The 27,830-nt window shown below is 57.6% G+C and overlaps 9 protein-coding genes across 12 annotated transcripts; all 9 read left to right on the top strand.

The window, feature by feature from the left end:
* Positions 1-33: 33 nt before the first annotated feature.
* Positions 34-1,769, top strand: ABB37_08197 (putative mitochondrial hypothetical protein; the record flags this gene model as incomplete). Its single annotated transcript, XM_015807109.1, has 1 exon — positions 34-1,769. Exon 1 carries the CDS (start codon positions 327-329, stop codon positions 1,767-1,769), a length of 1,443 nt encoding a protein of 480 aa, XP_015654504.1. The 5' UTR covers positions 34-326.
* A 771-nt stretch (positions 1,770-2,540) lies between these two features.
* ABB37_08196 (hypothetical protein) lies at positions 2,541-3,916 on the top strand (the record flags this gene model as incomplete). The annotated part of the gene is made up of 1 exon (XM_015807108.1): positions 2,541-3,916. Exon 1 carries the CDS (start codon positions 2,711-2,713, stop codon positions 3,914-3,916), a length of 1,206 nt encoding a protein of 401 aa, XP_015654503.1. The 5' UTR covers positions 2,541-2,710.
* Positions 3,917-4,569: 653 nt separating this feature from the next.
* Positions 4,570-9,990, top strand: ABB37_08195 (hypothetical protein; the record flags this gene model as incomplete). 2 transcript variants are annotated; one of them, XM_015807107.1, is made up of 1 exon in its annotated part: positions 4,570-9,990. In XM_015807107.1, exon 1 carries the CDS (start codon positions 5,326-5,328, stop codon positions 9,988-9,990), a length of 4,665 nt encoding a protein of 1,554 aa, XP_015654502.1. In that variant the 5' UTR covers positions 4,570-5,325. The 2 variants fall into 2 exon arrangements, with proteins under 2 accessions (XP_015654502.1, XP_015654501.1); XM_015807106.1 differs by having other exon boundaries at positions 4,601-9,990.
* A 1,250-nt stretch (positions 9,991-11,240) lies between these two features.
* On the top strand, positions 11,241-12,018 carry ABB37_08194 (putative mitochondrial hypothetical protein; the record flags this gene model as incomplete). 2 transcript variants are annotated; one of them, XM_015807105.1, is made up of 1 exon in its annotated part: positions 11,241-12,018. In XM_015807105.1, the coding sequence occupies exon 1, from the start codon at positions 11,458-11,460 to the stop codon at positions 12,016-12,018; it is 561 nt and encodes a 186-aa protein (XP_015654500.1). In that variant the 5' UTR covers positions 11,241-11,457. The 2 variants fall into 2 exon arrangements, with proteins under 2 accessions (XP_015654500.1, XP_015654499.1); XM_015807104.1 differs by having other exon boundaries at positions 11,244-12,018.
* Positions 12,019-12,504: 486 nt separating this feature from the next.
* On the top strand, positions 12,505-14,165 carry ABB37_08193 (putative mitochondrial PAB1-binding protein; the record flags this gene model as incomplete). The annotated part of the gene is made up of 1 exon (XM_015807103.1): positions 12,505-14,165. Exon 1 carries the CDS (start codon positions 12,588-12,590, stop codon positions 14,163-14,165), a length of 1,578 nt encoding a protein of 525 aa, XP_015654498.1. The 5' UTR covers positions 12,505-12,587.
* Positions 14,166-16,206: 2,041 nt separating this feature from the next.
* Positions 16,207-17,515, top strand: ABB37_08192 (hypothetical protein; the record flags this gene model as incomplete). The annotated part of the gene is made up of 1 exon (XM_015807102.1): positions 16,207-17,515. Exon 1 carries the CDS (start codon positions 16,280-16,282, stop codon positions 17,513-17,515), a length of 1,236 nt encoding a protein of 411 aa, XP_015654497.1. The 5' UTR covers positions 16,207-16,279.
* Positions 17,516-18,803: 1,288 nt separating this feature from the next.
* Positions 18,804-19,592, top strand: ABB37_08191 (hypothetical protein; the record flags this gene model as incomplete). The annotated part of the gene is made up of 1 exon (XM_015807101.1): positions 18,804-19,592. Exon 1 carries the CDS (start codon positions 19,059-19,061, stop codon positions 19,590-19,592), a length of 534 nt encoding a protein of 177 aa, XP_015654496.1. The 5' UTR covers positions 18,804-19,058.
* A 1,437-nt stretch (positions 19,593-21,029) lies between these two features.
* ABB37_08190 (unspecified product) lies at positions 21,030-22,476 on the top strand (the record flags this gene model as incomplete). The annotated part of the gene is made up of 1 exon (XM_015807100.1): positions 21,030-22,476. The coding sequence occupies exon 1, from the start codon at positions 21,094-21,096 to the stop codon at positions 22,474-22,476; it is 1,383 nt and encodes a 460-aa protein (XP_015654495.1). The 5' UTR covers positions 21,030-21,093.
* Positions 22,477-23,153: 677 nt separating this feature from the next.
* Positions 23,154-26,459, top strand: ABB37_08189 (putative eukaryotic translation initiation factor 4 gamma; the record flags this gene model as incomplete). 2 transcript variants are annotated; one of them, XM_015807099.1, is made up of 1 exon in its annotated part: positions 23,154-26,459. In XM_015807099.1, the coding sequence occupies exon 1, from the start codon at positions 24,165-24,167 to the stop codon at positions 26,457-26,459; it is 2,295 nt and encodes a 764-aa protein (XP_015654494.1). In that variant the 5' UTR covers positions 23,154-24,164. The 2 variants fall into 2 exon arrangements, with proteins under 2 accessions (XP_015654494.1, XP_015654493.1); XM_015807098.1 differs by having other exon boundaries at positions 23,174-26,459.
* Positions 26,460-27,830: the final 1,371 nt, after the last annotated feature.

Here is a 27,830-nt window from a genome sequence, read left to right as displayed (position 1 = left end):
CAAACGGGGGCTTTTTAATTTATTTCTTGTGTAGTCAACGCAGCAGCACAGAATAATCTCAAAAGGGCGAAACGTAGGTGAAGCAGCTCCGTACTCCTCTCTTTTTCGCCATCATCTAGACAGTCGCCTTCAGGAAGGCGTCATTCTTCGCTCCTTCTCTGTTTGCGCCTGTGGCACCCGCCGTTGGCCGGCAGCTCTACGGAGTTAATTGGGTGTGCAGCCTTCGTCGCAACAGCAACCGTCGTTGTCGTGGATCCATCCGATCCACTGAACACTTAGATTCCTATCAAACCCCTAACAGCACCTCCTTTTCTCCAACGGTCGCCATGACGTTCTTCTCCAACAAGTCGTGCGACGTCTTCCCCCCGCGCCGCAAGGGACAGTCCGACGGTGCCTTGCGCAGCGAACTGAAGGCGCGCGGTGCTCCTCGCGACGCGGCCATCATCACCGCCACCGAACTCGATATCATCCGCGGAATGATCGAGGGCATCTTCCCGGGAGCGCTGCGCAGCCCTGCCGCGACCGCTGCGGCACCGCGCACGCACAACGAAGCCGCAGAGGAGCGACGGCGGAAGATGCTAGAGTTCGACGCCGAGCGGGCCCGCAGCGGCGGGGCACCGAAGACGGCCGAAGAAATCGAACTCGCGCAGGAGCGCCTGTTAAATCTGGAGAAGGCGCGGCTGAAGCTCGACGAGGAGTACGATGAGGTGAAGGCCATGAACCGCGTCATCGCCGAAGCGAAGTGCGTTGCCACCCGCGAGGCGCAGCTGCAAGAGAAGCAGAAGAGGGCCGAGGAGGAGGCCACGTACAACCGACAGATGGACACGCTCATGGCGCAGGAGGCGGAGAAGGCGCAGCAGGTCTACCTGGAGCGGGAACGGCAGCGGCTGGAGGAGCAGCGGCGCAACGCGGCCACCATCAAGGTGCAGCTGAAGGAGCAGGATGTGGAGCGCATTCGGCGACTCGAGCGCCACCAGCAAGAGCAGGAGGCGATGAACCGGCACATGGAGCGGCTGCAGGAGGAAGAGAAGGCCACGAAGCTGCGCAAGATTGAGGCGGCGCGTCGCATGATGGAGGAGGCCGCCATCGCCAACGCCGAGCAAATCGCGCTGAAGCAGAAGGAGCGGGACGCGCAGGTGGAGGAGGAGCGAAAAATGGCGGAGTACATCAAGCAGAAGGAAGCCCGCGAAGAGGCCTACGCGCAGGAGCAGGCACGCATCCGGCACGAGAAGGAACTGGAGGTGGCGCGACTGCGGGCCAACCAGCAGCGTGTGCAGGACAAACAGGCGGAGTTGGAAGAGCTGCGCGCACGGCGGGTGCAGGAGGCGTACGCGCGTGAAGCACGCCGCAAGGAGAAGGAGGCGGCGGAGAGGGAGTCCACCATGCAGGCGGAGCTCCAGCAGGCACGATTAGCGCAGGTGGAGGAGCGTCAGCGGGCCAAAGCACTCGAAAAGGCGCAGGATCAGGAGGAGGTGGACCGCATGCTGGCGGTGCAGAAGGTGAGTCGTGAGCAGGACTTGGAGCGGCAGGCCCGCGTCCGCCGAATGCAGGAGGAGAACTCCCTCGCTTTGTTGAAGCAGATGATGGAGGTGGAAGAGCGGCGGCGACGGGAGCGGCAGGAGGAGATCGAGGAGGGCAACCAAGTTCGCAAAGACGCACGTGAGCGCCAGGCCGCGCTGGAGGCCATTCGAGACCGCAAGTTGGACGAGTTAGAGGAGATTGAAGCGCCCGATCAGTACCGCCGTGCCCTGCTGCGCACCGGCAAGTAGATGGCTGGGTAGTGCGTGCGGCTCCGTGTCGGCAGCCGCGCAAAGCGGATGCATTACAATACCGCCGCGATGAAGGCCGTTGTGTCGCACCCTGATGTATATACCCGGTGCCTCTGTGCATTTCATTTAATTTGCTTGTACTCCTTCGTTGCTGTGAAGCTGGGGGCTTTATTGATGTTGTTGACGCAGCCGCGGGATTGCCGGGTTTTTTCTTTCTTGATTGCTCCTTCAGCTGTTTATACTCATGTACAATTAGTGTTGTTTGTTTGTTGAGTTCTCCTACAATGAAAGAACCTGGTTCAGAAGGGGGTGCAAGCGTCTTTTGTAGAGCGGCGTTTCAGGCATGCGACGCCCACCGCAGTGGGGTGTGCCGTTCTATCGACGCTGTTGGGCGGCAGACCGCGCGTGCGCTCCCGCTTTTTTTTTGGAGGGGGGGGGGGCAGGTCGCTGCTGTTCGGTAGGTGGAGTGGGGCTTTGTGATGGCTCCTCGCAGCAGCTCACCGTTGTCAGCGCTTCCAAGCGCATTACGTCGCGAATGCATAACGGTGTTTCCGCCGAGTGTCTCCCCCCCCCCCCCCCACGGCAAATCAGGTAAGTTCGGCGACGGCCAATGTGACGCTCTCACCGGAGCCTGGAAACGTCCCGCGGGCATCGCACTTCATTCAAAGCTGTTTCTCTGAGCTCGTTTTCCTCCTCTTGTAATCCTCTCTCCTCCCCCTCCCCTGTTGTACTCTCTTGTCTTCTCTCTTCTCTCTGCACGGTGGAACTGCAGCGAGCTGGACCATAAAATCGTCGCTTTTACGTCTCTTTTCTTCTCTTATTGTTATTATTATTATTATTTGTAAACTACGAATGCCGGCTACGGAGAGTCGGCAAGCAACCGAAAAGGGCAAAACACACTCGAATCGATCAACGGTAACGATAGCAGGCAACAAAACAAAATGGGCAACAAACCGAGCCAAGTCACCAATTACCCCGTGAGCGAGGAGGAGCTGCGCCACGCACCACACAACTTTTACCTCGTCTTCGGCAAGCCTTCTATTCGATTCGCACGCGATCGCATGCGCGGACCGCTCATCTATGATGTGCAGGTGGAGTACGACGCTGACGATGATGCCCTAGAACGGGCCACCACGCTGGACTTGAGCTGCGCTGTCCCTCGTAGACAAAAGTTCCAACTCATCTCCATCGCACAGCAGCCGCCACCGCCCACACCATCGACGGTAGGGGATGGCTGCAGCAGAAGCAGAAGCAGCGGCGGCGGCGGTGGCGGTGGCCCGTCTCCTCCCATCGCAACTGCACAGGGCACGGGACTTGCTTTAACGTTCCGTGTCGCCGCCTCCGCCCCTCCATCACGGGTGCGGGTGCTGACCGGGGTGTCGGTGGAGTACCGCTCAGGGTATGGTATTCACCTTGCCTCCGGCGATTCGTCTCCCGCACACCCCCGCTGCATCTACGACACCGACGCGACCGATGGACTGGACACCGTGGTCACGAGAGCGGAGGTCTTCCCGCAGCACCTGCTGCCCGTGAAGTTTGAAGAGGCCCCGCTCGTAACAAGCACGATCACCGCGGAGCGGGTCACGTATGCCCCGCTGGTGATAGAGGTGGACGTGGGGGAGACGGAAGACCCGATGCGCAACGCGCGTCAGCCAGCATCCGCGCAGAAGACGGAGGCGAGGGCAGAGGAGCGCGCGGCGCATCCGTCCCTCGCATACTCCCTTCCTGCATCCCCCAGCATCCCTTCCACACCGCCACCGCCGTCGCGAAAGCGCATTCTGCAGTACACGCTGCTGGAGCTTCCAGAGGAAGCCAAGGAGGCTCTTTCCTCTACCGGAGAGACCGACGCAGCGCCGGTGCGACTTAGCTGCAGAGTGTGTAAGCAGCTGCTGCAGGTCGGAAGCGAAGTGTACGACCTGGAAGACGTGTTTGATGTGGGGCGTGACGATGAGGAGGCGCCAAACCCGTTGGCAGTCCCAGACGAGGACGAGGACCTCTGTGTGGTCTGCTTAACAAACCCGAAGAACACGACGATTCTGCCGTGTCGTCACATGTGTCTGTGCACTGAGTGTGCGACGCACCTGCGGCTGTCGAATAATCGCTGCCCGATGTGCCGAGGTAACATCGATCGTTTAATGACGATCTGAGAGCGTGTGTAGGCCGTTTTACATCTGTTTTTCCTCTTTCTCTTCTTTCGCGTCCTTTGTTTCCATTGCCAAGTGCCGCGCATCCAACGTGTGTGTTCGTGTACTGTGTGAGTTTCGCTGCCGTTCTTTTTTCTTTTGCTGCCCGCCTCTCGAAAAGCAGGTATCGTCCTTGAGTTGTGCGGATGCCGGCGCATGTGCGAACGCACGCAGAGCACTTTGTAGAGTAATGTTTATACCGCAGAGTCGTTTTTCCCTCCCCGCTCTTCCATCTTGCTGCGAACCACTTTCGACTGCTTTCCAGTTTTTTTTTTTTGGTTCCTCTCTTCGTGCTTTCTCTTTCGATGCTGCACCCCGTGCACATCTGCGATCTGCGTCGCCACGGCAAAGAACGGGAAAGAAAGAGCGATAAGCGATAGTCGATGTCGTGCAAAGCTCTCAACATCGATGCTTCGCCTTCGCTTACGATTTGGTGCGAGAAGACCAGCGTTGATGGTGTCGCCCCCCTCGGAGAACTGCAATTTAATCTCGCTGTAGCCGCCTCCGCTGCACGCCCACTGTTGGGGTGCCACCTTCTTCTATTTCCGCATTCCCTTTGGCTGTATTGTACCGCGTCCTCCTCACTGCCTTCTCACTTGCCTCTCTTGTTTATATTAGTTGCCGCCCACACACCGCATCTCCTTGAAAGCATACACACAAGCATCTAGGATTGCTCTTACAGAGTGGAGGTTGTGTTTGCCGAGAATCGTCTAACCCCCTTTTTAATCCGTTCTGCCTCAGCCGTACCGCTGACCCGCTTCTCCTGCTCCTCTAACGCTTCCGTGTCTGGGACTGAACTCGCTCCCTGGGTAAGTTTAGGAGAGTCTCCTCTGCTGTTTTTCTCGGTTTGCGGCTGCGTAGCTTACGACTTCATACACCCACACCCAAATAAAAAGAGAAAGGCACCCGAGCCGAAGTACAAACTGTGACGGCGGAGTCTTAAGCACCTCAACGCCCGTCAACGACTTCTCCACTTCTCACATCCAGGCCACGACGGTGGTTCGGCAAATAAATTATTTCTAAAGGAAAGACCAAAAGAAACCCAAAAGTTTCAGTGGCCTCTTTTTGCTTCTTCTTCTAATTGTTTTTTTTTTTTTTTCGAACGACATTGAGTGGTGTGAAAGAGCTCCTTGTTCACTCCCACATTAGTCTTGTTAGCGCCTTCGCCGTATTTAAAGCTGACGCGCCTTCGGCACCTTTTCAGAGTAGTGGGGAAGGAACCAATATCAAGGGGTCGTTGATTCCCGCTCGTTTCCGCCCCTCGTGAGCGTTTTGTGCTGTCTATAAGAGTTTGCTGCCGCAGCGTCGCACCCATCGGAGGTGAATCCTCGCCGTTCCTGCTGTTGCGCCGTTGCCTGTTGGTTTGATTCGTAATGTCCACCGACGCACCCATCACTGTCGACTCACGCAGCGGCGACGCGGCGCTGCGGCCCGTCACGCACCGCACGAAGCACCGCAAGGAGGTAAAGCGGTACCACCAGCGCCAGCAAAACAAAAAGCTTCGTGAGGAGGCAAAGGCACGCGACGCGCAGCTTTTCCTCTTCGAGCGCAACGCCAACGCCGAGGTCGACAGCGCCGGTGCGACGGCCGGCAAGGAGACGAGCACCGCAGCAGCAGCAAAAAACGAAGCGTCGCAGCCTCGTGCGGTGAAGGGCACGGACACCGTGAAAACTATTACGCAGCGCAGCGATGCCTCCGGTACGAGGGGGGAAGCCGCACCTGTGGCATCGCCACAGGCAAATCAAGTAGCCGCCCCGCTGCTGCCACTCGCGACGAGCAGCTGGGACTTTGAGTTTGCGCTGCGCAAGTCGACGTTCGTAGAGCCTGCCGGTGCCAATGACGACACTGCAGCGGCGAAGGCATCTGTGAATTTGGCGCCAAATGAGACAGCGGAGGGCAAGGAGGCAGCGGCGGCGCAGCACGCACTCGTGAGCGCCAACACCCGCAGCCTCACCGCCTTTCCCACCCCACCGCCCCATCAAACCTCTCTTGTCACCGCCGCACGTTGCCCCCCGCGCAGCTTCGCCGACCACGCCGCGGAGCAGCGCAACCGACCGAGTGGAAACTCCGAGCCGATCAGCGTGCTGCCCGTTGACACCGCCGTGGTGGGATCGATCAATAAGCTGCTCAGCAACGCACACGTGCAGCGGGTGGACGGGGTGGCGGCGGTGCCGATGGAGGCCCCGCTGAGCGCCGGCACCGATCTGAACCGCCCGCCGCGCACGTATTTGACGCTCGACCCGATTTTCAACGTTCATCAACACGCGCCGGGCTTCGTGCGAGATCAGCGTGTGGCCCTGCAGCACATGTTGGCCACTTCGATGGCGAACTGGAAGGACATGCAGCAGAACGCGCTGATTGTGACGAGTGCGGAGGCGGTGCGGACCATCTTCGAGCAAGTATACGTTCCATCCCGGCCGCTGGCGATGCGAGTGCGACGTCTGGGCCCCACGATCGTCATCGACTCCCGCGCGTCGCAGCCGTCGCAGGTGCTCGAGATGCGCCAACAAGCTCTCTTCAGCAAAGCGCTGTACCTCATGAAGGAGACGCACGGTCGTGACACGGCGGCTGAGGATGCGGCCACGACTGCTCAGATGGCCCTCGCCGTGCCGGAGCGGCGGCTGTGCAGCGTCTCCGCCTCCGACCCGTCACACTTTGGCGCCAACCTGCACCGCTACTCGCAGCTGCTACGCTGGCGCATCGACTCGACGGAGCTGCTGGTGGGGAATGACGCGCCGGTGGTGCTGGACCAGCGCACGGGCACGGAGCAGCTGGTGCGCATCAAAGCCGCCGATCAGTCCGACTCCACCGACACGGAGCAACGCGAGACGCTGCAGTGCTGGTTTGATGCGACGCTGGCCAACGTGTCGCACGTCGGCACCTACCTGCACTGCGACGGCGTGCTGCTGAACTACCAGGTACGGAAGACAAACGATCTGCTTGGGTACGTGGAGGCGCGCCTGGCAGGGGCGGCGCTTAACTTCACGAGCACGACGCTGCAGTGGCTCGTGAAGCACTGCCAGCGGGACGGCGGCACGTACGCGATGTTCCGCGACTTCACCGAGGACTGCCTGAAACTGTACGAGTTGCCGGAGATGGACGACACGAAGGCCTTCATGGAGGAGACGGAGAAACATTTTTCTGCCTCGCCGGCCCAAGCAGATCCACAAGGCCGGGGCGGCGCAACGAGTCACATCGGGGGCACGGAGAGCCCCTTCGCACGCTACCCGAGCAACGCCCCGCACCTCAATCGGTTTAGTTTGAACTTTGGCCGCACCTGCCTCAACATCGGACAGCACCTGTATCGCGAGGGTGGTGTGGGCAGGGCGAAGGACGCCCTAACGCTGCTGCATCGCTGTCTGCGCGTTTTCCTGCCGTGCTGCGTGACGGAGACGGTTGCGCGGGAGGCGGTGGTGGACGTGGTTCAGATGCTGCCCGCCCTCGTTGCACGCAAGATGCAGGCGGATGCGAACTCGACCGCCACCGCAGCTGCGTCGTCGTGCAGTGGGGCAAACAATAGCAATGGCAGCAGCAATGGCAGCTGTGTTCCGTGCAACAACAGTGCGAATAACAGTCTCGGCAACGCAGGCGCGGAGAAAACCCCGGCCGGCTTCGTGACGGCGTCGTGTTCGTCACCCGAGCTGTACCGCGATGCGCTGCTGCTGTGCGGCAAGTTTGATATTCCCCTTCGGCGTGCCTTTGTGGAGACGGGAGGGAGCGCGGGAGACCCGCTCATGCAGGCGTTTTACGCGCGCTGCTTGGTGGCGTCGAGCGCGGCGGTGTGCACGGTGGTGGCCGCATCGCTTGAGGCGTACTACTGCGGCTGCCACCACCTGCGTGTGATGCGGAAGGCGCGCAGTGAGGCGAAGTCCAAGGACGGCAAGAGCACCGCCCTGCGGGGGGTCGATCACCGCGAAGACGTCATGGTGGTGCTCGCCTCCATGATTCAGGATTTGCTGCAGGTGGTAGTGGAGGGTTTGGTCCGCTTGGAGGAGACGAGCGCACTCATCAGCCCGCTGCACGCAGCAGAGGCAGCATCAACCACCACTACCACAACAACAACAACCACAGCGGCAGCAGATAGCCCTTCGACGTTGAAAGTCCCCCAGAGCACAACGAACACATGGGCAGTGCCAGCGTCAGCGCTGCAAACATTGATTGCCGCACCGCCTTCATCGACTGAGAGAGCGATTACACGGAATGCAAAGGGCGCCAAGGAAGAAGCGGGCTCGGTGGGGGACTCCTCGTCGTCGACCGCCTCTTTGGAATCCGTTCTGTCCCCCGCCAGCTCCGCTTCTGAGGGGGAGGAGGGCACCACGAACACCGCGACCACAAATGGCAGCAGCAAACACCATGCGCGTCAGTTGCGCACTTCGTCGCCAGCGCGTGTCGCCGTGACGGCAGCACAAAGCGGCGCCATCGCAGTCGACGGCAGCACCGTCAGGACGGCACCGTGCGGCACCGTAGTTGACCCTCGCACGCAGGTGGACACAACGCCGCTGCGGTCTGCCCTGTGCGAGCTCTACGGTGATGTGGTGATGCTGGCCATGGCGGACGCAGCAAGCGGTTTTACAACCCGCGCACTGGGCGAGCTCGGGGCTCGTCTGGAGGCCCGGGCGCAGGCGCAGTCCCAGCGACTGCCCACCACCTTGCTGTGGCTAACCGCGTTGAAGCCGGATGTCGTGAGCCTGTCCTTTACAGCCCTGCGCTTCTACGGCCGTGTCGCGACACACACGCGGCGCCACCTCCTCAAGCTGGCGCAGGTGTACTACCTGGTGGGCAAGGAGCACCACCGCACGGCGCGCTACACAAAGGCGCTGGAGGTGCTGCACCGTGCCAAGTCGCTGCTGCAGGCGTCGCACAAGGCGCCGGAGGATGTTGTGTTTGGTGACGCCTTCGGCTCGCACGGCTTGATGCAGTGGGCAGATGTTATGCTGCTGCTAGGTGATGTGTACCGAAGCGTGGTGGAGCGGAAGCTGGAGACGGCACTGGGCGTGGCAGCCATCACCGTCGCCCAGCCGCTGTTGGTGGGCCCGCTGCATAACTTACCAGAGGAGGCCGACACCTTCTTCGCCCAGGCGCTAAACGCGTACAAGCAGGGTGGGTCGGACGAAGGCTGCAAGTCGGCCAAGGCCTGCACGCTGCTGCTCTACGCATCCGTGCTTATGGAGCGGGTTGCCTTGTCCGGTGAGCCTGCCTCACACGCCGCCTCGCAGCGCATCGCCGAGCTGCTGCGCGATTCGGAAGCGTTGGCACCGTCGCTCTATGTGGCGGAGCGCGAGTGGCAGACGGTGCGCCTCTTCACGGTCACGAGTCCCACCGCGGCCGACGGCGCCCTCACACGGGCTGTGGAGGAAATTCTTCTGCGCTTTGCGTGCTGCACGTTGCAGCAGGTGCGGGCCACCACAGACGACGGCGCGCTCGAGCCGCCGCCGAAGGAGCCGCTGTGGGTCGATGCGGATGTGGTGGACTGCTACGCGCACCGCCGTGAGCGCCACGTTCTGCCACCGCCGTGTTCGATGATGGCCGAGACGCAGAAGGCGCTGGCGTGTTGTGTGATGGTCGAGCGGCTCGCACCGGCGCGTACCGCCGACGTCACGGCGCGTGGCCGGGAAGTGGCGAGGCCCACGGCTCTGGTCACCGCCTCGGAGAGTAAATACCGCAGTCTGCTGCGCTGGATCGGCAGAGCCGCCGCTTGTATGACGACGGCGCTGCAGACCTTCTTGAGAAGCAAAGATGTCTGGCGGACCGCCGCGGCACGGCATCAGTGGATGTCGACGCTGCGGACGTGGGGTGAGCAAACACTCGGGAGCTGTCTGCATCACCTGGTGTGCATGATTACCCTGCGGCTGCTCAATGCGGCGCAGGGGCGGCTGCCAGGTCCGAAGCAGGCGGAAGCACGCGAGGCCTTCAAGCAGGTAACGATGAAGCTCGAGGCGGGGTCAGGTGCGAGCGCCGACAGCGATGAGGCACACGAACTCATTGTCAAATCGCTGAAGGAGCTCAACGAATTGCTGGTGCCCTTCACGGAGTGGTAGCAGCCTTACGTAGACCATTACATGCAAATATATATATATATATATATGAAGCACACTGGCACACACGTATACGCGTTGTACAGCGACACAGTGAGGAGCAACTACTCTTCTTCTTTTCATGGTGGTAGGACAGAGAGACACCGGAATTCGGCGAGTGCACGTAGGGTGTGGTCAGCAGTCGCGCCTCCCGGGTCCTTTGTTCACGACCTCTCCCCCTTCTGCGATGCAGCGGAGGTGAGGTAGGCCTTTCCTCTGTCCTTGCTGTTGTTGATGCTCGACAACCCCTCCACCGTTTTCTTTCCGCCTCTGGTGTCGTTGTCTTCCCGATCGCGCGGCCATGTATCGCTGCTCGTGAATGCACTTCGCGTGCATTCTTTCTTGGTGTTGTCGCTGCCGTTCGCCTGCCTCTTCTTGCCCGTTCCTCCGTGAAGGACTTGTTCCCCCTTCCATTGTGTTTTACTCCTCTCCTGCTTCTGGGCTGCGGTTGCAGCTTCTGGGGCTTTGTGCCGAAGCAGCTGTGTGGGGGTACCATGTTTTCTCCCTCTGATTCTTTTGTTTTCTTGGAGCTGTCCCGCACGCTGACGAGCGTGTTCCCCCCGGCCGCCTGCCGCCCTCCACCTCCGACGCTCTCAGACTTGCCGTTGTTTCTTTCTTCACTTCTTGCTGTTAAGGTCCTTTCCTCACATAACGCGCCAAATCCTTCGCGATAAGCGGCGGATTCGCCGGCGCAGCGAAGCTCCTCTCTCTCGTCATGCTGGTTTCCTTTCTTCGGCTACGCTCTTTGATTTTATCTTTTTGACTAATGAAGCTTTTCCCCTGTGTTCTTCGTTTGAAATATCTAGCAAACCCCGTTGCTCAAACAGGCGAGTTCAACGTCAACAGAACTGTGCACTATCCTTGTCGACGGACGCAGCGATGTCACCGTGGCCGACGCTTCTCACCGTGAATGGTGAAGCAATCGCAACCCTTGATCGTCTAACCGTGGCTGCGTAGAAGGGAAAAAATGGATAGCGGAAGGGAGAGACACGTGTTTGGCTGCTTCACGGACGTTGGTGTTTCATGCTGATCAAGTACGTGGAGTGCCGTCCCATTCACAGCAGCAGCCTCACCTGATCAAAGGCAGCTTCACAGGCGAGGCTGCTGCGACGGCGCATCACGATGTTATCACGCATCTTCAAATCGAAGCCGCATTGACACCCATTTCCTTTCTTCTTGCTTTTTTCCTTTCTTGAGCATCATGATGCTGCGGAGAAGGTCAACAACGACTTCTCTAGAGAAAACAGGCGTTGACGCCCCGGCAGCTGGTTGGTCTTCGTCAGCTCCTCACTGTGTCGGGGAGAAAGATTTGGTCAGCTCCTACTTCGTGTGACTTCAGGCGGCGACCACCTCCTCTTCTACGCCGGAGTTGCTTCTTCTAGCCAGTGAGCTCTTGGCCGGCACACATACATTTTTTATATTCCTCAGCAAATGCAGGGTTTTTGCCAGCGCGGTGTGCGCGGGAGCCGGCCGATGGCAGTCGCCGCCCTCTCCCTCTCCGCCATGCGCCTCTCCTCCGGCCAGTTCACCCATCCCTCGCAGCACTACCGTCGTCAGCACACCTTTAACACGCTGCCCATGCACGACGCCAATCGGTTTGGCGGCCGCAGCGCGTACCTGCGCGAGATCGGTCCGATCGACCACAAGAAGAAAGGTCGCCTCTTCAAGCGCGATCCAGCCACGCTGCAGTTCAACGTGGACGTATGGAGCGCTCAGCAAACCCTGCGCAAGCAGTGGAAGAAGCGCGACTGGGACGTGGTGGAGATGCCGTTTGAACTGGCGCCGAAGGAGCTGCAACGCGTGATACCGGAGAAGTACACGGACGTGCCGATGATGGCGGACCCGGCCCGGCACGACTACATGAATATCCGACGTAAGGTCTACGACCGCGAGGAGCTGCAAGGCGCGCTCTACGCGGGCAGCGGGCCGCCGCCGTACCCCTCGATTCAGCGGGTGGAAAAGCCTGCGATGACGCTGGACAAGTTTATGTAAGGGGAGAATTAGTGGAAGTGAAGGAGAGGTGCGCCTTCTCTGGGTGAGGCAAGATGATCGGTTTGAGGGGGCCAAACGGTGTGTGGCGTCGGTTTCTGTTTGTTTAACTTTTCATAGCGCTTTTGCTTTCTGCGCTTCTTTGATGGACACGTCGAGCTCTTCAGCGTGTTGGGCCCCGTGCGCAACGGCGTTCAACCACCGCACAACGAAAGGCGCCGTGCGTCTCCGCAGCCCTTCCAAAAGAAAGAGGGCGTGGAGGGAGGGGTGGATGGCAGAGAAGACAGCTCATGGTGATAGCGAAGGCAAAAGGAATAGATGTGGCGCCGCGCACGACTCGCAACGGGCAGCGGCGATGAAGGCTCAGCCGACTATCTCGAAAAGGGAACAAAGGAAATATTTCTGATGCTCGTCGCTTCTACACACGCCCTGCTTCTTCTTCCGACCTCGCCGCACCACCACCGCGGATGATCTGGGTCGCGCAACACAGTCCATGCTCCTCCACTCAGCAAAAACCGTAACTAATTAATACAAAAAAAAAACAAAGAAAAAAAAGATATACATCATCGAAGATGATCGGCCCCAACGAGAGCAGCAATGCGGACCGTCTGGACTACCTGTACCTTAACCTGGTGGGCCAGATGGTGCAGATCCACCTTATCGATGGCGCCCTGTGCGAAGGCCTCTTCGTGTCTCGCACGGATGCCGACGGGGCGGCGGATGAAGCGGGCGTTTTCATATCCTATCCTCGTTTCCTTGCCTCAAAGCAGCACGATGCCCTGGAGGCGTCGGAGCTGTCCGATGAGACGCGGTTGTTCCGCTACGAGGACATCATGATGATGGAGGCGAAGGCCATGAAGCTGCGCACGGAGACGCCGGGCTCCGGCCACGTCTACACCTATCGTGGGGATCACGATCTGAAGACGCTCGACTGGGCCGCGGAGGGCGCGGATGATTTGCTTGACACCGACTCGCACGTCACCGGCCAGTGGGACCAGTTTGCGGCCAACGCGAAGTTCGGTGTGCGCACCTCCTACAACGAGGACCTCTACACGACGAAGTTGGATGAGTCGAAGCTGAGCAAGGAGCAGATTGCCTACGCCGAGCGGACGGCGAAGGAGATTGAGAACTCCGGCACCCGCAACCTCCAGCACCGGCTCGAGCGCTCCGACGTGGCGAATGAATACGTCGACGAAGGCGCGCTGTTTTCTGACGTCACGCGGGACGCACGCGGCAGCAAACGGACGGCGCAGGCGACGCGCAAAGAGGCCGCCGCTGCCGCCAGTGCTGTCGCGAATTCCAGCGCGGCCGCCGCGGCGCAGCCGAGCCCGACCCCGCCTGCCAATGTCCGCAGCGCCGCCGCCCGACACGTCTCCCCGCCGGTGGAGGAGCCGGTGGCCCCTCCCCCACCACCGCCGGAGGCAAACCAGCAGAACAAGACGACCTACAGTCCGAACCCGTCCGCGACGCCCTTCGTGCCGCTGCTAAAGAGTTTCCTCGCCAACGTGGCCGCCGTCGTGTCCAGCAACAGCGACTGCTTCCGGTGCCCGACGGACTGGCCGGGCGATGTGGACTTCTATGACCGCGACGTCTCGCACTATTCTCGCCAGCAGCAACCCCCGCCGCAGCAGCAGAATATGCATCACAAGTACCACCAGCAGCCGATGAACCCGATGCCGAACCGCGGCCCCATCAACCACCACCAGCAGCACCACGTGATGCCAAACCCGATGACGTACAACAACTCCCCTGGCCCGATGGGGGGGCCGCACGTCCAGCCGCAGCACATGCAGTACATGGATCCCGGAAACAACGGCATGATGCCTCCGCACGGGCCGGGGCCGATGTCTGGGCCGTCCTCCAACCGCATGCAACCGCAGCGCACAGCGAAGACGTCGCAGCCGCAGCAGCCGGTGCAGACGGCGTCGCAGCCGCTGCCTCCCCCTCCACCACAGCAACAGCAGCAGCAGCAGCAGCAGCCACCTCCACCGCAGCAACAGCAGCAGGCGGTTCCTGCCATCGACAGCACCTCCCCGCAACCGGAGCGCGCGACGACCGGGGCGAAGAAGCTGCGGCGCGGCGGCATGGCCTCTGCGGCTCGGCAAGAGAGTGGAGACAGCGCCCCTGTGGGCAAGAAGGGGGCTAAGTAGGTCGTTCGGAGAGGCGCCTTGTTGTCTTTTCTTTCAATTTAGGAGACGGAGTGGGTGACAGCCAAAAACGCGGAGGAAAACACACACACACACACACACACACGCACGTTCACACATGTGTAGACGGGTCCGTGGTGAAGGGGGGTTGGCGACGCTTGATGGGAGTTGTATCCGTCCTCTCGACGACACATGTATTCTATTCTTTTCACTTTTCTCTTTCTCGCTGGCACCCAAAGCAGCCTTTGGGGGGCGCCAGCGAACGCGAAGAAGTTGTACGCTACGTCATTTATCGGACTTCGTTTTCAGCTCACAAGTTGTGGAGGAACCCGACGGTTTATCGGCATCATCAACTGCATATTATTATTATCACTGTTTGTGTGGTGTGTGTGTGTGTGTGGACGAGACGGCGACGGTGGAAGTATTGTGGAGGCACGTGTTGAGTTAGGTGTTTGGTGTTTAGAGACCGCAGCACATCATAAAGGAAAAGAAGGGAAGAGGCGACACTTTTGTGTTTCAGTTTGACCTGTTCCTCTCTTCATCGTTGGGCACCACCGGGAAGGAGAACGAGAAAGAAAGAACGCTTCGCTGCGGCTTCTGCGGTCGGTGTTCTTTTTTTTTTCTCTGTTGATCGCTTCGTAATAATAATGATAAAGACAGTAGTTTTCACTTCACCAAGAGAAACAGAAATTATTATTACTATCATTATTTGGTGCTTACTCACTAGAATTAATGTTGTTGGGGTGTTGTTGCGGTGAAGGAACGTTCGTGTTTCTTGTAAGTTCATGCCGATGGGGGAAAAATACATAATGTAGCGCAAACTTGATGGCAGTGGAAGGGTTTCTACGCGAGGGGCACGGTCATGTGCGGTGGAAGATGAAGGACTCGAGGGAACTGGCGCTTCTTGCGTCTTCTTTTCCCTACTGAGCACCGGTTCTTTTTGTTCTCGCCTTTTGCAGGTCTGTGGTCCTGTAAACGTTGTGTCAACGAAGGAACCAAAAGAAAAACGCGGAGCTCTTGCTGCTTATCTACTTCAACTGCCAACACAACGCAGGAAGAAGAACTTCGGGTTTGGGTGGAGACACCTCAGCGCATATTTGCCTTGTTTTTCGGCCTGCTCGTCTGCATGTGATATACCTCTTCTTTTTTCTCCTTCCTTCTTACTGCAAACACTTGCGTTTTGAATTCCACAACGGTGCTTTATGCGCTGTTATTTAGTAGTCACGAAAGGAACGGCACCGAGTCGTTCTGATGAATGCAGCACGAATCCCGCGAGGAGCGGCCGACGGTGGCAATAGGAGGGGTACCGATGAGTGCGCCTTCGTCCGATGAAGACACCACCCCCCGCTACATTCCATGCCGCGCACGCTACGCGCTTGCTTCTACTGGAGTACTGGTGGAGTTTCCCGACGAGGTCGACGGATGAGGAGAGTTCAGCCTGCTCAGCGTCTTCATCACTCTGCTGCAGAATTGCCTCTACCTCTACAGGAGGCTCGACCATTACCAGCAGAGAAAGAGACGGAGGAAAATAGATTGGTGGATCGTATATATATATATATTTGGCTTCTCCTTTTATTTGCGTTGCCATCGGCGCAGCTTGCGTATCCGTATTGGTGGTTCTTGCGTGTGGTGCGAAACTTCTTTCTTCTGTGGACATGTTTGCTCTGTCCTTCCCTTTCATGAATGGGCGAAAGACGGAAACAACACACACAGACACGCAAAACGGGGCGGAGTTGTGGCGGTATAGTCGCACTTCCTTGAGGCAGGAAATTCATCTTCAAACGTATATCGATGCCTCCCCCCTTTCCTGTGGAGTTCTCCGCACGTGATGCCATGTTTGTGCGATCCATGAAGAGCTTTTTTTTTCTCCATTTGTCTTTCGCGAGATGTTCACCTTTTTTGTTAGTTTTCTTCCCTCGTTCATCTCCGTAAAGCAGTGCGTCAAAGTCCATCGCTTTCTGTCCTCTTCTTTTTCTCCTCACTCGGTTGCTTCACCGCGACAATAACGTCTGTTATTATTACTATCATTGCTACTGCTTTTGAAGCGTAAAAAGGATCTTGGGCTACTCCCCACTCCTTCACCAGCTGCAATGGAGTTTACGAACCGTTTGGCCAAAATGAAAGGTAAAGTTCATTATGTCACGATTCCAGCGGAGGAGTGGACCGATCTGACAGTTAAAAAATGCAGGAGTTTCTCAAAGAAGTATGGTGTGAGCTGGAAGAGAGTGTGGGAACAGGTACGCAGTGGAAATACCACCAACCGCACCTTTCCACTATTTCATTACATCCCTCATCTGCTATCCAATGAAGAACTTATCGGCGATATTGAAGAGTTGAAGCGCATTGTGCGGGAGAGAGAGTTAAACGGGGTGTCAGTGGCGAGCTTCCGATCTCGCGCGTTTCGTTCTCAAGGGCTAAGTCAACCGGAAGAAACGTCCGACAGCGATGTTGAGCCGTGCGAAGTCCCTCCCGCATTGCCACACCGTACCATTAACGAAGCGCTTGCTCGCGTCTACGACACGCGCGCAACAGCCTGCTTCGGTCTCCATCTTCTCGTCACGGTTCAGAACGAAGATGCTGCGACGCCCAACGACGCCGGCGTGCGTTCGCAGCTGAGCCGCCTCCCCATGTCAGCACTGCACAACATCATCTCTGAGTTGTCGCAGGTGCGGAGTGCGTGGGAACGTGAGCTACTGGCTCCCTGCGCTGCCGCCCTTGCCGAGGAACAGGCACACACGGAGGAGGAAAAGATTAACGCACTGCTCTTCCACATTTGTCTCTGGCAGCGACGATATCCGCTGGAATTGCTGTTGTGCGTCCTCTCGTTCCACTCCGAGCACCGAGATGCTTTCCTCCCTGCCACCCCTGCTGATCAGTGCGAGCCGTATCGCCTGGAGCAGCTGTTAGAGGAGCTGCAACGCCTGCAGTACCCCGACCTCTCGGACGTTCCCGGACTGATCCGGTGCGACGTGCTCATGACACACCCAAAGATGCCGCTGGGGGAGCAAACAGAACTGATGCGGCGGGTGGCGGCTTCGTGTCAGCGTCGTATGCGCGCAGCAGGTGCTTCCGATAACGAGGAAGAGGATGGAGCCGCGCAGGATGCGCTACGGCGTCACTCGCGCAGCGCGCCAGATCCGCAGCTGCTTCTCGCGCGGTTCGTCCCACCAGGTGTGCGCACCCCACGCCGTTTCTGCAGCGGCATGAGCACGGCGGCGTACCGCGAGATGCGAGCCGCCTTCGAGCGCCATAAGCGGGACGGTGTGCGGCGCCTTGCGGTGCAGGACTACGATGGGGAGTCGACGTCTTCAGCCCGACAGGCAGACGATCACCTCTCGCCTCACGGGAAGTGATGGCGCAACGCGGGAAGAGAGGAGAGAAGGGAGCACTACAACGACAGCTGCGAAACCCCAAACGAGTCGTAATGTGGTGAGTTTTATACGCGTTGTGTTGCATGGTGCGGCCTTCCTGCATCTCGGTTTCACGCGGGATGACCAGAGAGTGCCTGGTCTTCCTCGCACCACGGAGCAGCTCACATCGCTGAGGTGATGCACCGGTGTTGGTGGATAGCAACAAGTAAAAGATGAACCACATATGTTCGCTGCTGCTACACGCGTTTTGGGTGTTTTCGATTTCATTCCAACTGCTGTGAAGCGGCGCGACCCTTTCTGCGACCTGGATTGGGAGGTACATGTAGCACTTCTTTTAACTATATTATGAATACAGACTTTTCTCTTCAGATGCACGGCGCGCGTGCCAGATTTTCTTCTTCCGGTAGTGTATTAAACCTCCTTTTGGATTTTTGCTCACGGAAATTTCCAAGGATATTCCTGGGAGTGTTGTGGGGCAGCCTTTTCGATTTTATCTTTGCTTCTTTTACGTCTACGGCTCAAAACTCGCGACCCTTCTTGTTGTTTATATCTAAAGCATAAAGCGGCCGTTCACGACGTTCTCAGAAAGGAGGAGGGAGGGAGAAGAGCTACAGACGTTGCGTCGACCTGCACCAGTGTCGTGCTGATGGCGTGTCGTAGGGCTCACTTTTACTGTGGCCTGCTGCGCTCTCCCCCCCCCCCTCCTCTCTCTCAAATATATATATATATATTCTTCCTTTCGTTTTCATCATCGTCGTTATGTGTTCCCTTCCCCTTCCCCTTCCCCACCTTGTCTCAATCAAGCATCTCCAGAAGATTCCAGAAAGAACGATCTTGAGAAAAGGAAACGTATGTGTGGTGATCTCCAATGGGTATGTTCTTTTCTGGTCGGCTCCTTTCCGACCGTTCGATAAAGAAGGTATCTGCATTCAGTTTGTATCCCTTTTTAGGGGGAGGGAGGGGCATTTGGAATCCGCTTGCATTAAAGAACTCGGTGGAAGTAATTCATCCTTGTGGCAGGCTCACGCGCTTCCTTGCGCAACACCACCGCTGACATCATTGCGAGCACATCCCCTCTTCTTTTTCTTTCTTCTGATGATGCGACACAGCTGGTTTCTCCTACTTCCTCTTCTCTCTCTCTCTCTCTCTCTCAACGTATTCCTCTTCCGCATTCCTCTATTTTATGCAATTTGTATGCTCCCCATATTACTGTATCGTCGGTGCATTCGACCTCCTCCTGCCTCTTCGTGCTTCTTGTGGCGATAATGAAGAGCACCGTCTTCCCTGTCGCTCACCTGCATCTTCGCGTTATTTATTTCTTTAGTTGCCATACCTTTTCTTTAGTTTTCTCTCTTCCTCTTCTGTATTCGAGCGTTGACTTGTGTAGTGGCTGGACAACCGTGTTTTACCGGAGCTTTTCTGATTTTTTTGAAGTACTTCTCGCATATATACACCTATCTGTTTCTCTCTGTGTGTCGTTTGACCCCCTCCCCCCCCCCCCCAGTGATTCTCGTGTTATTCAGTCATGCAGGCCGTACTCACCCAAATTCATAAGGCCAATGTGAAGGCCATCGTGCTGAGCCGCATGAACATCATCATGGTGGCGCTCGATGGCGTTGCTATGCTGATGCTCATCGTCACCTGGGCCGTTTCCGTGTCAAAGGAAAAGAGTGGAGTGATTGCGCGTTACGCGGCAGGCATCATCGCCTTCATCCTGCTCGCCGTTTCGATGGTACTCTCCATCCTTGTGCAACGCCTACAGCCCCGCCTCTCGCTGCTGTACGTCCATCAGGTGTTCGTGGTGCTGACGCTGATTATCAGCGCGGTGAGCATGGGCATGAACAACGTCATCGTGGATCTGTGCAACCGCAAGAAGGAGCAGAAGGGTACGGCGTGTGCCTCGCACGTCGCGGAGACGATTGCGGAAGTAATCGTGGTGCTGACGATGGCCGTCGGCTACGCCCTGACCCAGCAGCGTATAGTCACCTTCATCGACAAGGGCATTCTGGATGGCATTAAGGGTCGCTCCAACGCTGGTGGCATGACGCAGCTGCCTTAAAAAGGAAAAAGAAAGAAAAGAGCCAAAACAGAGGCGCATCATGGCTCTGTGCGTTTCAGCAGGGGGTGCGAAAGAGCGGCAACTAGTTCTCGGGCATGCACTCTGTGAATCGAGTTAAGGCTCCGGGCTGCTCAATGTAGCTGCCGTGCATGCACAAGAGGTATACGTATATTCATACCACGTTTTGGTGGGTCTCGATATTTCTTGCTGAGCCGTCTTATCTGACTCACGTGTCGTTTCATATTTTCTTCTTTTGCCGACACACCCTCCTTCCCCCTCCCCCCTCTGTTTCTCGTAGATCTTTCCGCTGTATCGCTGTCCGACTGCTCTGTAGAGTTTTGCGATGCTTGCACATTTTTGTTTTCACTTCTCCTGGTCTTTTTAGGTGCTTTCCCGCAGACGTCTCTGTCTGGTCTGGAGAGGGGGGGGGGAGCTGCTTCGGCTGCTTCGTCGTGCTGCCGTGCGTCTACCACCGACCTACTCGCTCGCTCGGCCAAAGTCTTACTTTCATTTTCCTTTCTTTCCCTCCGTTCGCTCTCAAGGGCTTCTTTTCGGTTTCTACATTTCTGTTGTTTGTTTGCGTTGGCGCGTGTTTTGCTTCGAAGTTAGTGAGTCTCGGAGGGTTAAACGGATCATTTCAGGTTCTGCTCTCCCTCTGCCTTATCGGTTTTATTATTATTATTATTATGGTTGTGTCCGTGAGTTTGAAGGCTTTTGAATGTGTCTCTGTGTGTGTGTGTGTGTGTGTCTTCCCGTGACATTTGTTATACATACAAAACGGAGACGTGGCGTACACGGGGACACGGTGCATCCATGGCGCCGCTGAAAGCGCAAGAAAGCAAGCGAAGGAGAGAGGGGCGGTCGTAACTCCAGCCTCCGCGTTTTGGCTTCTGTTTGGCGCAACCTCCTTTGGTTTTATCCTCCTCTTGTTGGTGACCCCATGGCGCGCGAAACGGGCGTTGCGGAATGAAAAGTAAGAAGCGAAAAAAAGGTGTTTAACTCTGCAGTAACGTCCACGCCCACACTGGCATGACTCAGCAAAGTTCCAACTGTCAAATGGTGAGCGAGCTCTACGGCTCTTTGTGAACGCTTTCCCTGTTCCGCCTTGTGTCCGTTTAACGGAAGAGAGATGGCAGGATGTGTGTGTGTGTGTGTGTGTGTGTGTGCATCTGCATACCTCCTTCTGCTGTTCGTGGGACGATGAGGCGGCGTGTGCTTCTATGTTGTTGCCGTCTCGTTGAGGTAAGGCCGTTTGCGGTCGAACGCTGCTCAGTGCCCAAAACTGTCCGCCCCCCCCCCTCTCCCTCTCAGACACGTGTGGCGGTTCTCACCGCCGAATTCACTAGGTGTTCTCCTCCATTATTCCTCTCCACCTAACACGACAGCACTTTCTTCTCCCTCCACCTCCTTCGCTTCTTCCCACGGCGTACCCTCTAAGGTGCAACACGACCTGTATATATATATATATATTATTTTTTCTAACTCGGCGTAGAAGAACACCATGATCACAGAGGAAGGGCAGCAAACCGTTCTCCTTTGCAAGCCCAGCTGTCAGCATGCACACAACATCATTGTGCAAGAGCTGCAGGCAGGCGGCCTTGTGGTAGATCGACGCCTCTTCAATATCTCCCCGGAGCAAGTCATCGCCGTCGTTTTGCAGTACCCCGCCGTGAAGGGACGCGTGACGGAGCACTTATCTGCGAAGCCGAGCACCGCGGCGAGTGCTGTGGGGGCTACTGGGGCCGTGACCGCCGTTACCGAGGAGTCCTCAGACAAGGCAGCGGACTTGACAGATACCATCGAAGTGGCACAACGACACCGCCTGCGCCGCTACCTGGCACCGCGACAGGCTGAACTGCCGGATCGACGGCTGCTCTCGCGCATTCAGGAGCTCGCACAGGGAAATCGCGCCCACCCGGCGGCCGCCCCCGCCGCCGCCGCGACCGCAAACGCTGCGGGTGGCTCCACCGCTGCATTTTTGCCCGCGCAGAAGCGGCTCTCCAGCTCGCAGCACTCTGGCTCATCGGCAGAGGATCGGCGGCGGTCAGCGCGATCCGCCGCCGAGCCACTCCAGCATCTCGGCAACAACCGCAGCGGTGCTTCACACAACGCGCGTGCCACAACACTCGCCTACCAGCGCTCTCAGCTGTCCTTCACTGCGGTGGACACGACGCTGGCGGGTCTTGCGCTGGACACCGTGCTCGACCACCCCGCTCTGGAGTTTCATCTCGTGCGCCAGCATGTGGAACACTTGATTCAGGACGGGACGGTGCTCGTGCTGCTCGTCCGCGGCGTCGATGCAGTGGAACGCCTCTCTCAGCTTTGCGGACCCGACAACGTGGAGGAAGCGCGTCGCGTCGCACCGAACAGCTGGACGGCGCGGTTTGGAAGGGACGAGGTGCGCAATGCGGTGTACGCGCCGCGCACGTTAGCGGACGCACAGCCGGTCTTCAACGTGTTGTTTGGGTTCTCGCCGAATGCACGGACGGGGCTGGCTGGCAGCGGCATGAAGCAGCAGCAGCAGCAGCAGCACATCGTCTCCAATTCGACCTTTGCGCTTTCAGACGTAGCAGCGCCGCCCCCGCTAACCTTCGCTGCTCTTCTGCCTGCCCTGCGCTCACAGGTGGATGCGCAGCGGCGCCTTTCGTACTACACTGGTGTGCCAAACGTGGGCACGCCGCCGATGTCCGCCACCTCCGACGCCGCGCAGGTCTCCATGACCTCCTCGATGGGCACGCGGCAGGGCGACGTCTCCTCCACAAGCACGAGCGCGGCGCATCCAACCGCGATGACGCGTTTATCGTGGGCGACGCCGTATCCGGAGCGGCGGGAGCGGCTGGACGAGCTCGACGATCTTCTCCAGCAGCGTACCGTGGGGTGTTGATGCGCAACGACGAGTCGGTGTTACCGACTACGGGAAAAAGAAATCGCTGGCATCGTCCCTCGCTTCATATACATATATATCTTTGTATTTGCTACGGCTGAAGAAGCAACCCGCCTTCCAATGTACACTAACGTTGCTTTTATGCCACTGCTTTATTATTAATAGTAGTAGTACGGTTGTGGTGGTGGTGATTGACGTCTCTGTGCCTTTCTGTGGGCCTTTGCATCTCTCGCCCAGGCTGGTGCGCATGTGCAGTATCTATTTTCCTGTTGTTCTTCTGATTATACATCGTCTGGCGTTGTTCACGCAACTTGAAGAGTGGCTTTGTGACGGCGCCGTCACTTCAACCGAGCAAAGGACCACCAAAAGCGGAATAACAGACGCTTGCATTTTCCTGCTAGGCAAGTTTGGGGCAGGGTGCTCCGCCTGAGCCGTGTTGCACCTCTGTGGCGTTATTGCTGTTGTTATGCATCGCCTCCTATACGACGCATCGCATCGAGCGTGCTGTTCCGTCCTCGGCGCTCCTCTACGAGAAGAGCTCTGCGCTTGCCATGTGCAACTTCACGTTGGTTTGTTACTCTGCCTTTCCTCTCCCTCTTCCTCTCTTCTTTGTTTATCTTGAGCTTTTTTACGATGATCATGATGATTGTTGATAACTCCGTTTCCTAACGATTACGGCCGACTTACTCGCACAACAGCTCTCGCCTCTTTTGTTTTGCATTTAGTTTTTGTCTCAGCTTCTTTGTTTTGTTTAGCTTCCGTGTTCACTATTACGGTAGTGCCGACGGTGTACCATTGTTGAGCAATACAGCTGGCCGCGCATTTCTTATTGGCTCGAGGCGGACGTTGTCGCTCGAGTGTCGCCCTCTCTTCCCCTCGCTGTCCACCTCCTACGTGTAGATATATATATATTTGGCACAGTTCTTACGATTGACGTCAGCTGAGGTCGAAATCACAGCTCAATAAAACCAGAGTTTCGGTCGCCGCGCACTTCCTCTCTTCGTAGGTTTTTTTTATTTCCTCACACAACACTGCGTGTGTGTGCGTGTGCGTGTGCCACTGTTTTCGCTGAGCTGGCGGCTGTGGTGGTTGTTTGGGTAGAAGAGCAGCGCCGAGGAGTGCCCAGCCTTTTCTTTCATCCGCCTTGTTTCTTTCTTTCTCTCTCTCTGTCGGTGTGTGTCGGTGTGCGTTTCGCCCGATACGCGAGCTCATATTTCCGTTCCTCCGAGCACCTGTCTTTCTATATAAATATATATATATATAAGCCTTGTCGTTGGGTCTGTGAACTGCTGCGTCGTGCTGTGGCTGCGGTTTTCAATTGCCCTCTGTCTTTCTCTTTTCAGTTTCTTGCTGAGCGAGTCGTGCGTTTTGCTTTGTTTGTTTTCCAGCGTTTGTCGATAGTTGTATCTCTTCCTCTCCTGTGTGCGTACGCGTGTTGGGCTGTCTGTGCTACGTGGCGCTCCCTCGCCTCCGGCAATCCCATTCACTCCCCCTCTCCCTCCCCCCATCCACAACCACCACCAAAAGGAAAAATACGAGCAGCTGTCCACGACGTGTGCCGTGCGTGCGTTGTATGCTCGTGCAGTGGCCGTGAGGAGGGAGCAAACCAGCGAAGCGAAGACATTTAAGGGGATTCTTGTCCGTGTAGCCTCCCACACAAACACACCCACGCCCACGCAAAGTCAGTCATGGTGAGTCGGAGCTTTTACCCAGGCCGGACCACCTCCGCGCCGCTCGCCCCACCGGCACGCGGCATGCCGTCTTTCCGCACCGCGACGGAGCGGCCTACGGCGTCGCCGCCCGCCGGTGGCGTCCTCCCCCACCACCACAGCGGCCTTCCTCGAGCTCCTCTCCCACGCCAGCCCGCCAGCCCCGCACCGCCGCCGCCAGAGGAGAAGGAGGAGAAGAAGAACAGCAGCAAGGACGTGGCGCCGGTGGATGTGCCGTACCCGGAGGACCACATCTACAACGTGGAGGACTTCATTAAGCTGCGCCGCTGCGTCGCGATGGTGCCGGTTGCCGTGATGGAGTACGCGCGTGCGATGTGGCGCGAGATGCCGGAGAACATGGACGACATGGAGAACAACTCCCTGCGGGACAACCTCTTCCGGGAACAAAACGCGGCTATGATCTCGAAGGTGATGGTTGACCGAAAGATCCAAAATGAGGTGCTCGGCATATTGGGCAAGGTGACGGTGTCAAACCTCGATAAGATGAAGCAGGAGCTCATTGAACTACCGATCCGCCAGTCCACCGATGACGAGATCAACGAGGTGATTAAGGTGTTCTTCAACAAGTCCACAAAGCCGGAGGATAGCTGCTTCACCGACCTGTACGTCCAGCTCATCGCGCACTTGATCTCCACGATTGGTGAGAAGGAGCAGGCCGGTCGTACGATCCGCAAGGAAGTGCTCCGGCAGTGCCAAAGCACTTTCATGAACTCGAACGTGAAGCAGGCCGAGATGGAGGCCAACTCAGCCCAGCTGACGCCCGAGGAGGCGGAGTTCGAGCGTCTTCAGTTCTCGGGCAAGCAAAAGGCCAACATCCACTTCCTTGGTCTGATGTTCACCAATGGGCTCGTGCACCCGAGGGTGGTCCGTGCCGTCCTCGACTCCCTGCTCTACGGCGGGGGCCAGCGCCGGCATGTGCCGACCGACTACAACTTAATCCACTTCATGGAACTGCTGCAGGTGTGCGGCCCTCACCTGGACAAGGCCTTCTACGAAGACCCGCTGCCCCGTTACATCGAGACGATCACCGACCTCAGCCGCACCCACCCACAGAAACGCATCCAGTTTCTGCTCCTCAACTTCATGGAGATGATGAACAACAACTGGGTGCCGCTGCACGGGCCGACAGCGCCACGCGGTGCCGATGGCAGCCCCGAGCCGGCGAGCAACAGCAGCCACCGCGGCGCCAACGGCCGCAGCACGAACGCGTCGCCCATCGTGCCCATTCCGATGCCAATCCCGGAGGCGCAGCCGAAAATCCCGGACTACGAGGAGTTCTCAAAGGTGATGGATGACTTCTTCGTCAGCAGCTCCGTCGATGAGATCGTGCTGCTGATGGGGTCCATCCCGCCAGAGTCGGTGGTGGCCTACTGTACGAAGTGGCTGGGCCGCTACATCAACACGTACAAGTACACGGCGGAGCGCACGCGGCTCGGCGAGCTCTTCGAGACACTCATGAAGAAGAACGCGATGACGGTGGAGCAGGCGCAGGAGGCGCTGCTGCAGCACGTGCAGAAGTCTGCCGATGAGGAGCTGTTCGCGGACATCCCCAAGTACTTTGTGCATTGGGCCTCCCTCATCAAGCACGGCCACAGCGTGTTTCCGTACTCGCTGCACACGAGGGTGCTAAACATGCTCGTGGAGAGCCATGTAGACATGAAGGTCATCGCGACGATGGTGCGCCACGTCGAGGCCGAATCGAAGCCGGAGCAGCTGAAGGACTTGAAGCCGCAGGATCGCTTCCGCGTGCTGCAGGCGGTGCTGCGATACACACCGCCGCTGTTCACAGATCGCTCGAACATCGACCCCCAGGCCCCACTTATCTTAGAGCTGGTCGGCGTCGAGGACCCCGAAGTGGCCTACTTTGTGGAGCTGTGCCAGTCTTACGACGCAAATGAGCTGCACTCGAACCCGAAGCTGAGCGACATGCAGAAGCAGTCACCCGTGCTCGCCGCCTCCGCCTTTTTTACATTTGTCCGCTACGACGTGAACTACCTGTGCACGCAGTACAAGGAGATCCTTCGCAAGATCTTCACCGCACGCCCGGCAGACTCGCTGTTGGTGGAGGTGTACCTGCAGTGGAAGACGCTGGACTGCTCCCACCGCTTCCTCTTCGCGTTTGTGCGGAAGGTGCTGGATGTGGTGAACAACCGGATGGATGTGCTGAACAAGCTTCTCACGCAGCTGCGTACCACCTACAAGGAGGAGCAGCTGGTGTCGCTGCTGGAGGAGGCGATCAAGGAGCGCAAGTAACAGTGCGCGTGGAAGGCGGTTTTGGCCAACCCGCGAGGGTGCGAGTAGATCGACGTGTTTCTGTGCCGGGCTTGGGGCCTTCTCGTTGCGCGTGTGTGTGCTTGTTGACAATGATTTGTGGACGCGATGTGCGCTCATCTTCCTTCCGTCTCATTCGGCTCACCCTCTCTCGCACAGCGGGGTGAAGGGTGGAGCGGTGGGATCTTCACGTGTGCTGTTCCTGTCGCCCTTGCTGCTTTGGCGCGAGTGAACCGCACGGACACGCAACGTGCTGGCTGGGGCACGCTGCTGATGTGAAAACTATTTTTTTTTTTGTATTTCTTCAGGGGAGTTTTGCCCCTTTTTCTTTCAGGGAGGATAGGGGAGGGTTGCGTGTGGAGTTAATGCTTTGGTCCTCCGTCATTCTCCCCGTGTTGCTGTGTAGCGCCGTTGGCTCCCACGCAGGAGAGGCGACTCAGAAGCCGCGCGTTTGCGGGTCGGTGCGCTCGGCCCACCGCCGTCTTTCCCCACGCCGTTGCACATCTGGCTTTCTTTTTTGTTGTTGGTTCTTAGCTTTGATGGAGGCGTGTTTTCTGTCCCGTGAAGAAGACCGCCGAGGAGGCCGCGACGGTTGCCGCCGGCGAAAAGCGCGTGTTTCTTTCTTTTGAATTCACGCCCAAGTGACGTAGCAACTGTAGAAGAGAGAGAAGGGAGGGAGGGAGGGGGGCGGCACGACGTTGGAAGCGACAGCGTTGCCGCAGGCTGGGCAGGCGCTGCGCAGCGCAGGTGAGAAGGGTATAGCGTTTCTTTTCTTTCCTATTATTATCATTATTTGGTGTTATGCGTGATTTGCATGTATACTAACAGCTTTCTGAGCTGAGGACTTCGATGCGAACTCGACGGCTTACGTTCACTCTTTGCGTCACCGCATCGATGTATGTGGGTGGGTGGGCACGTGCTGACCTCCACGCGGTTGCGCTCCGCTGTTTTTTTTTTGACTCCCTGTGTGTGTGTGTGTGTGTGTATGTGTTTAAATTGGCAGGTGGTTTTCTTGTTGTTGTTGTCGTTTCACGTCACTCCTGTCTTACGTTATCTCAACGTGTTACCCCTCAGCAAACCAATGCATGCAACCAGCGAAAGGAGATGAAATACGCGCCGTTGTGTTCTGGTGAAGAGTGATCCCGCACCGCCGCACCTCAGCCACGTTGCGCTCACCGAGTTGCGCATGCTGTTTTCTGTGAAGGGGAAGGAGGGCGGGGTGAAGATGATCGATGGTGTGGCCGAACGTCTGCGCACGTGCTACATCAGCGGAAGATGAAGTAAGGAAGGAGATGTCTTGCTGCTTAGATGGCTCGGCCGTTTTTGGTACGGATCTCTCATCAAGTAGAACCT

Source organism: Leptomonas pyrrhocoris (genome assembly GCF_001293395.1).
Source record: "Leptomonas pyrrhocoris isolate H10 chromosome Unknown, whole genome shotgun sequence".
Classification (NCBI taxonomy): domain Eukaryota; phylum Euglenozoa; class Kinetoplastea; order Trypanosomatida; family Trypanosomatidae; genus Leptomonas; species Leptomonas pyrrhocoris.
Note: the sequence above shows the minus strand (reverse complement) of the source record. Positions and strands in the feature narration are given on the sequence as shown.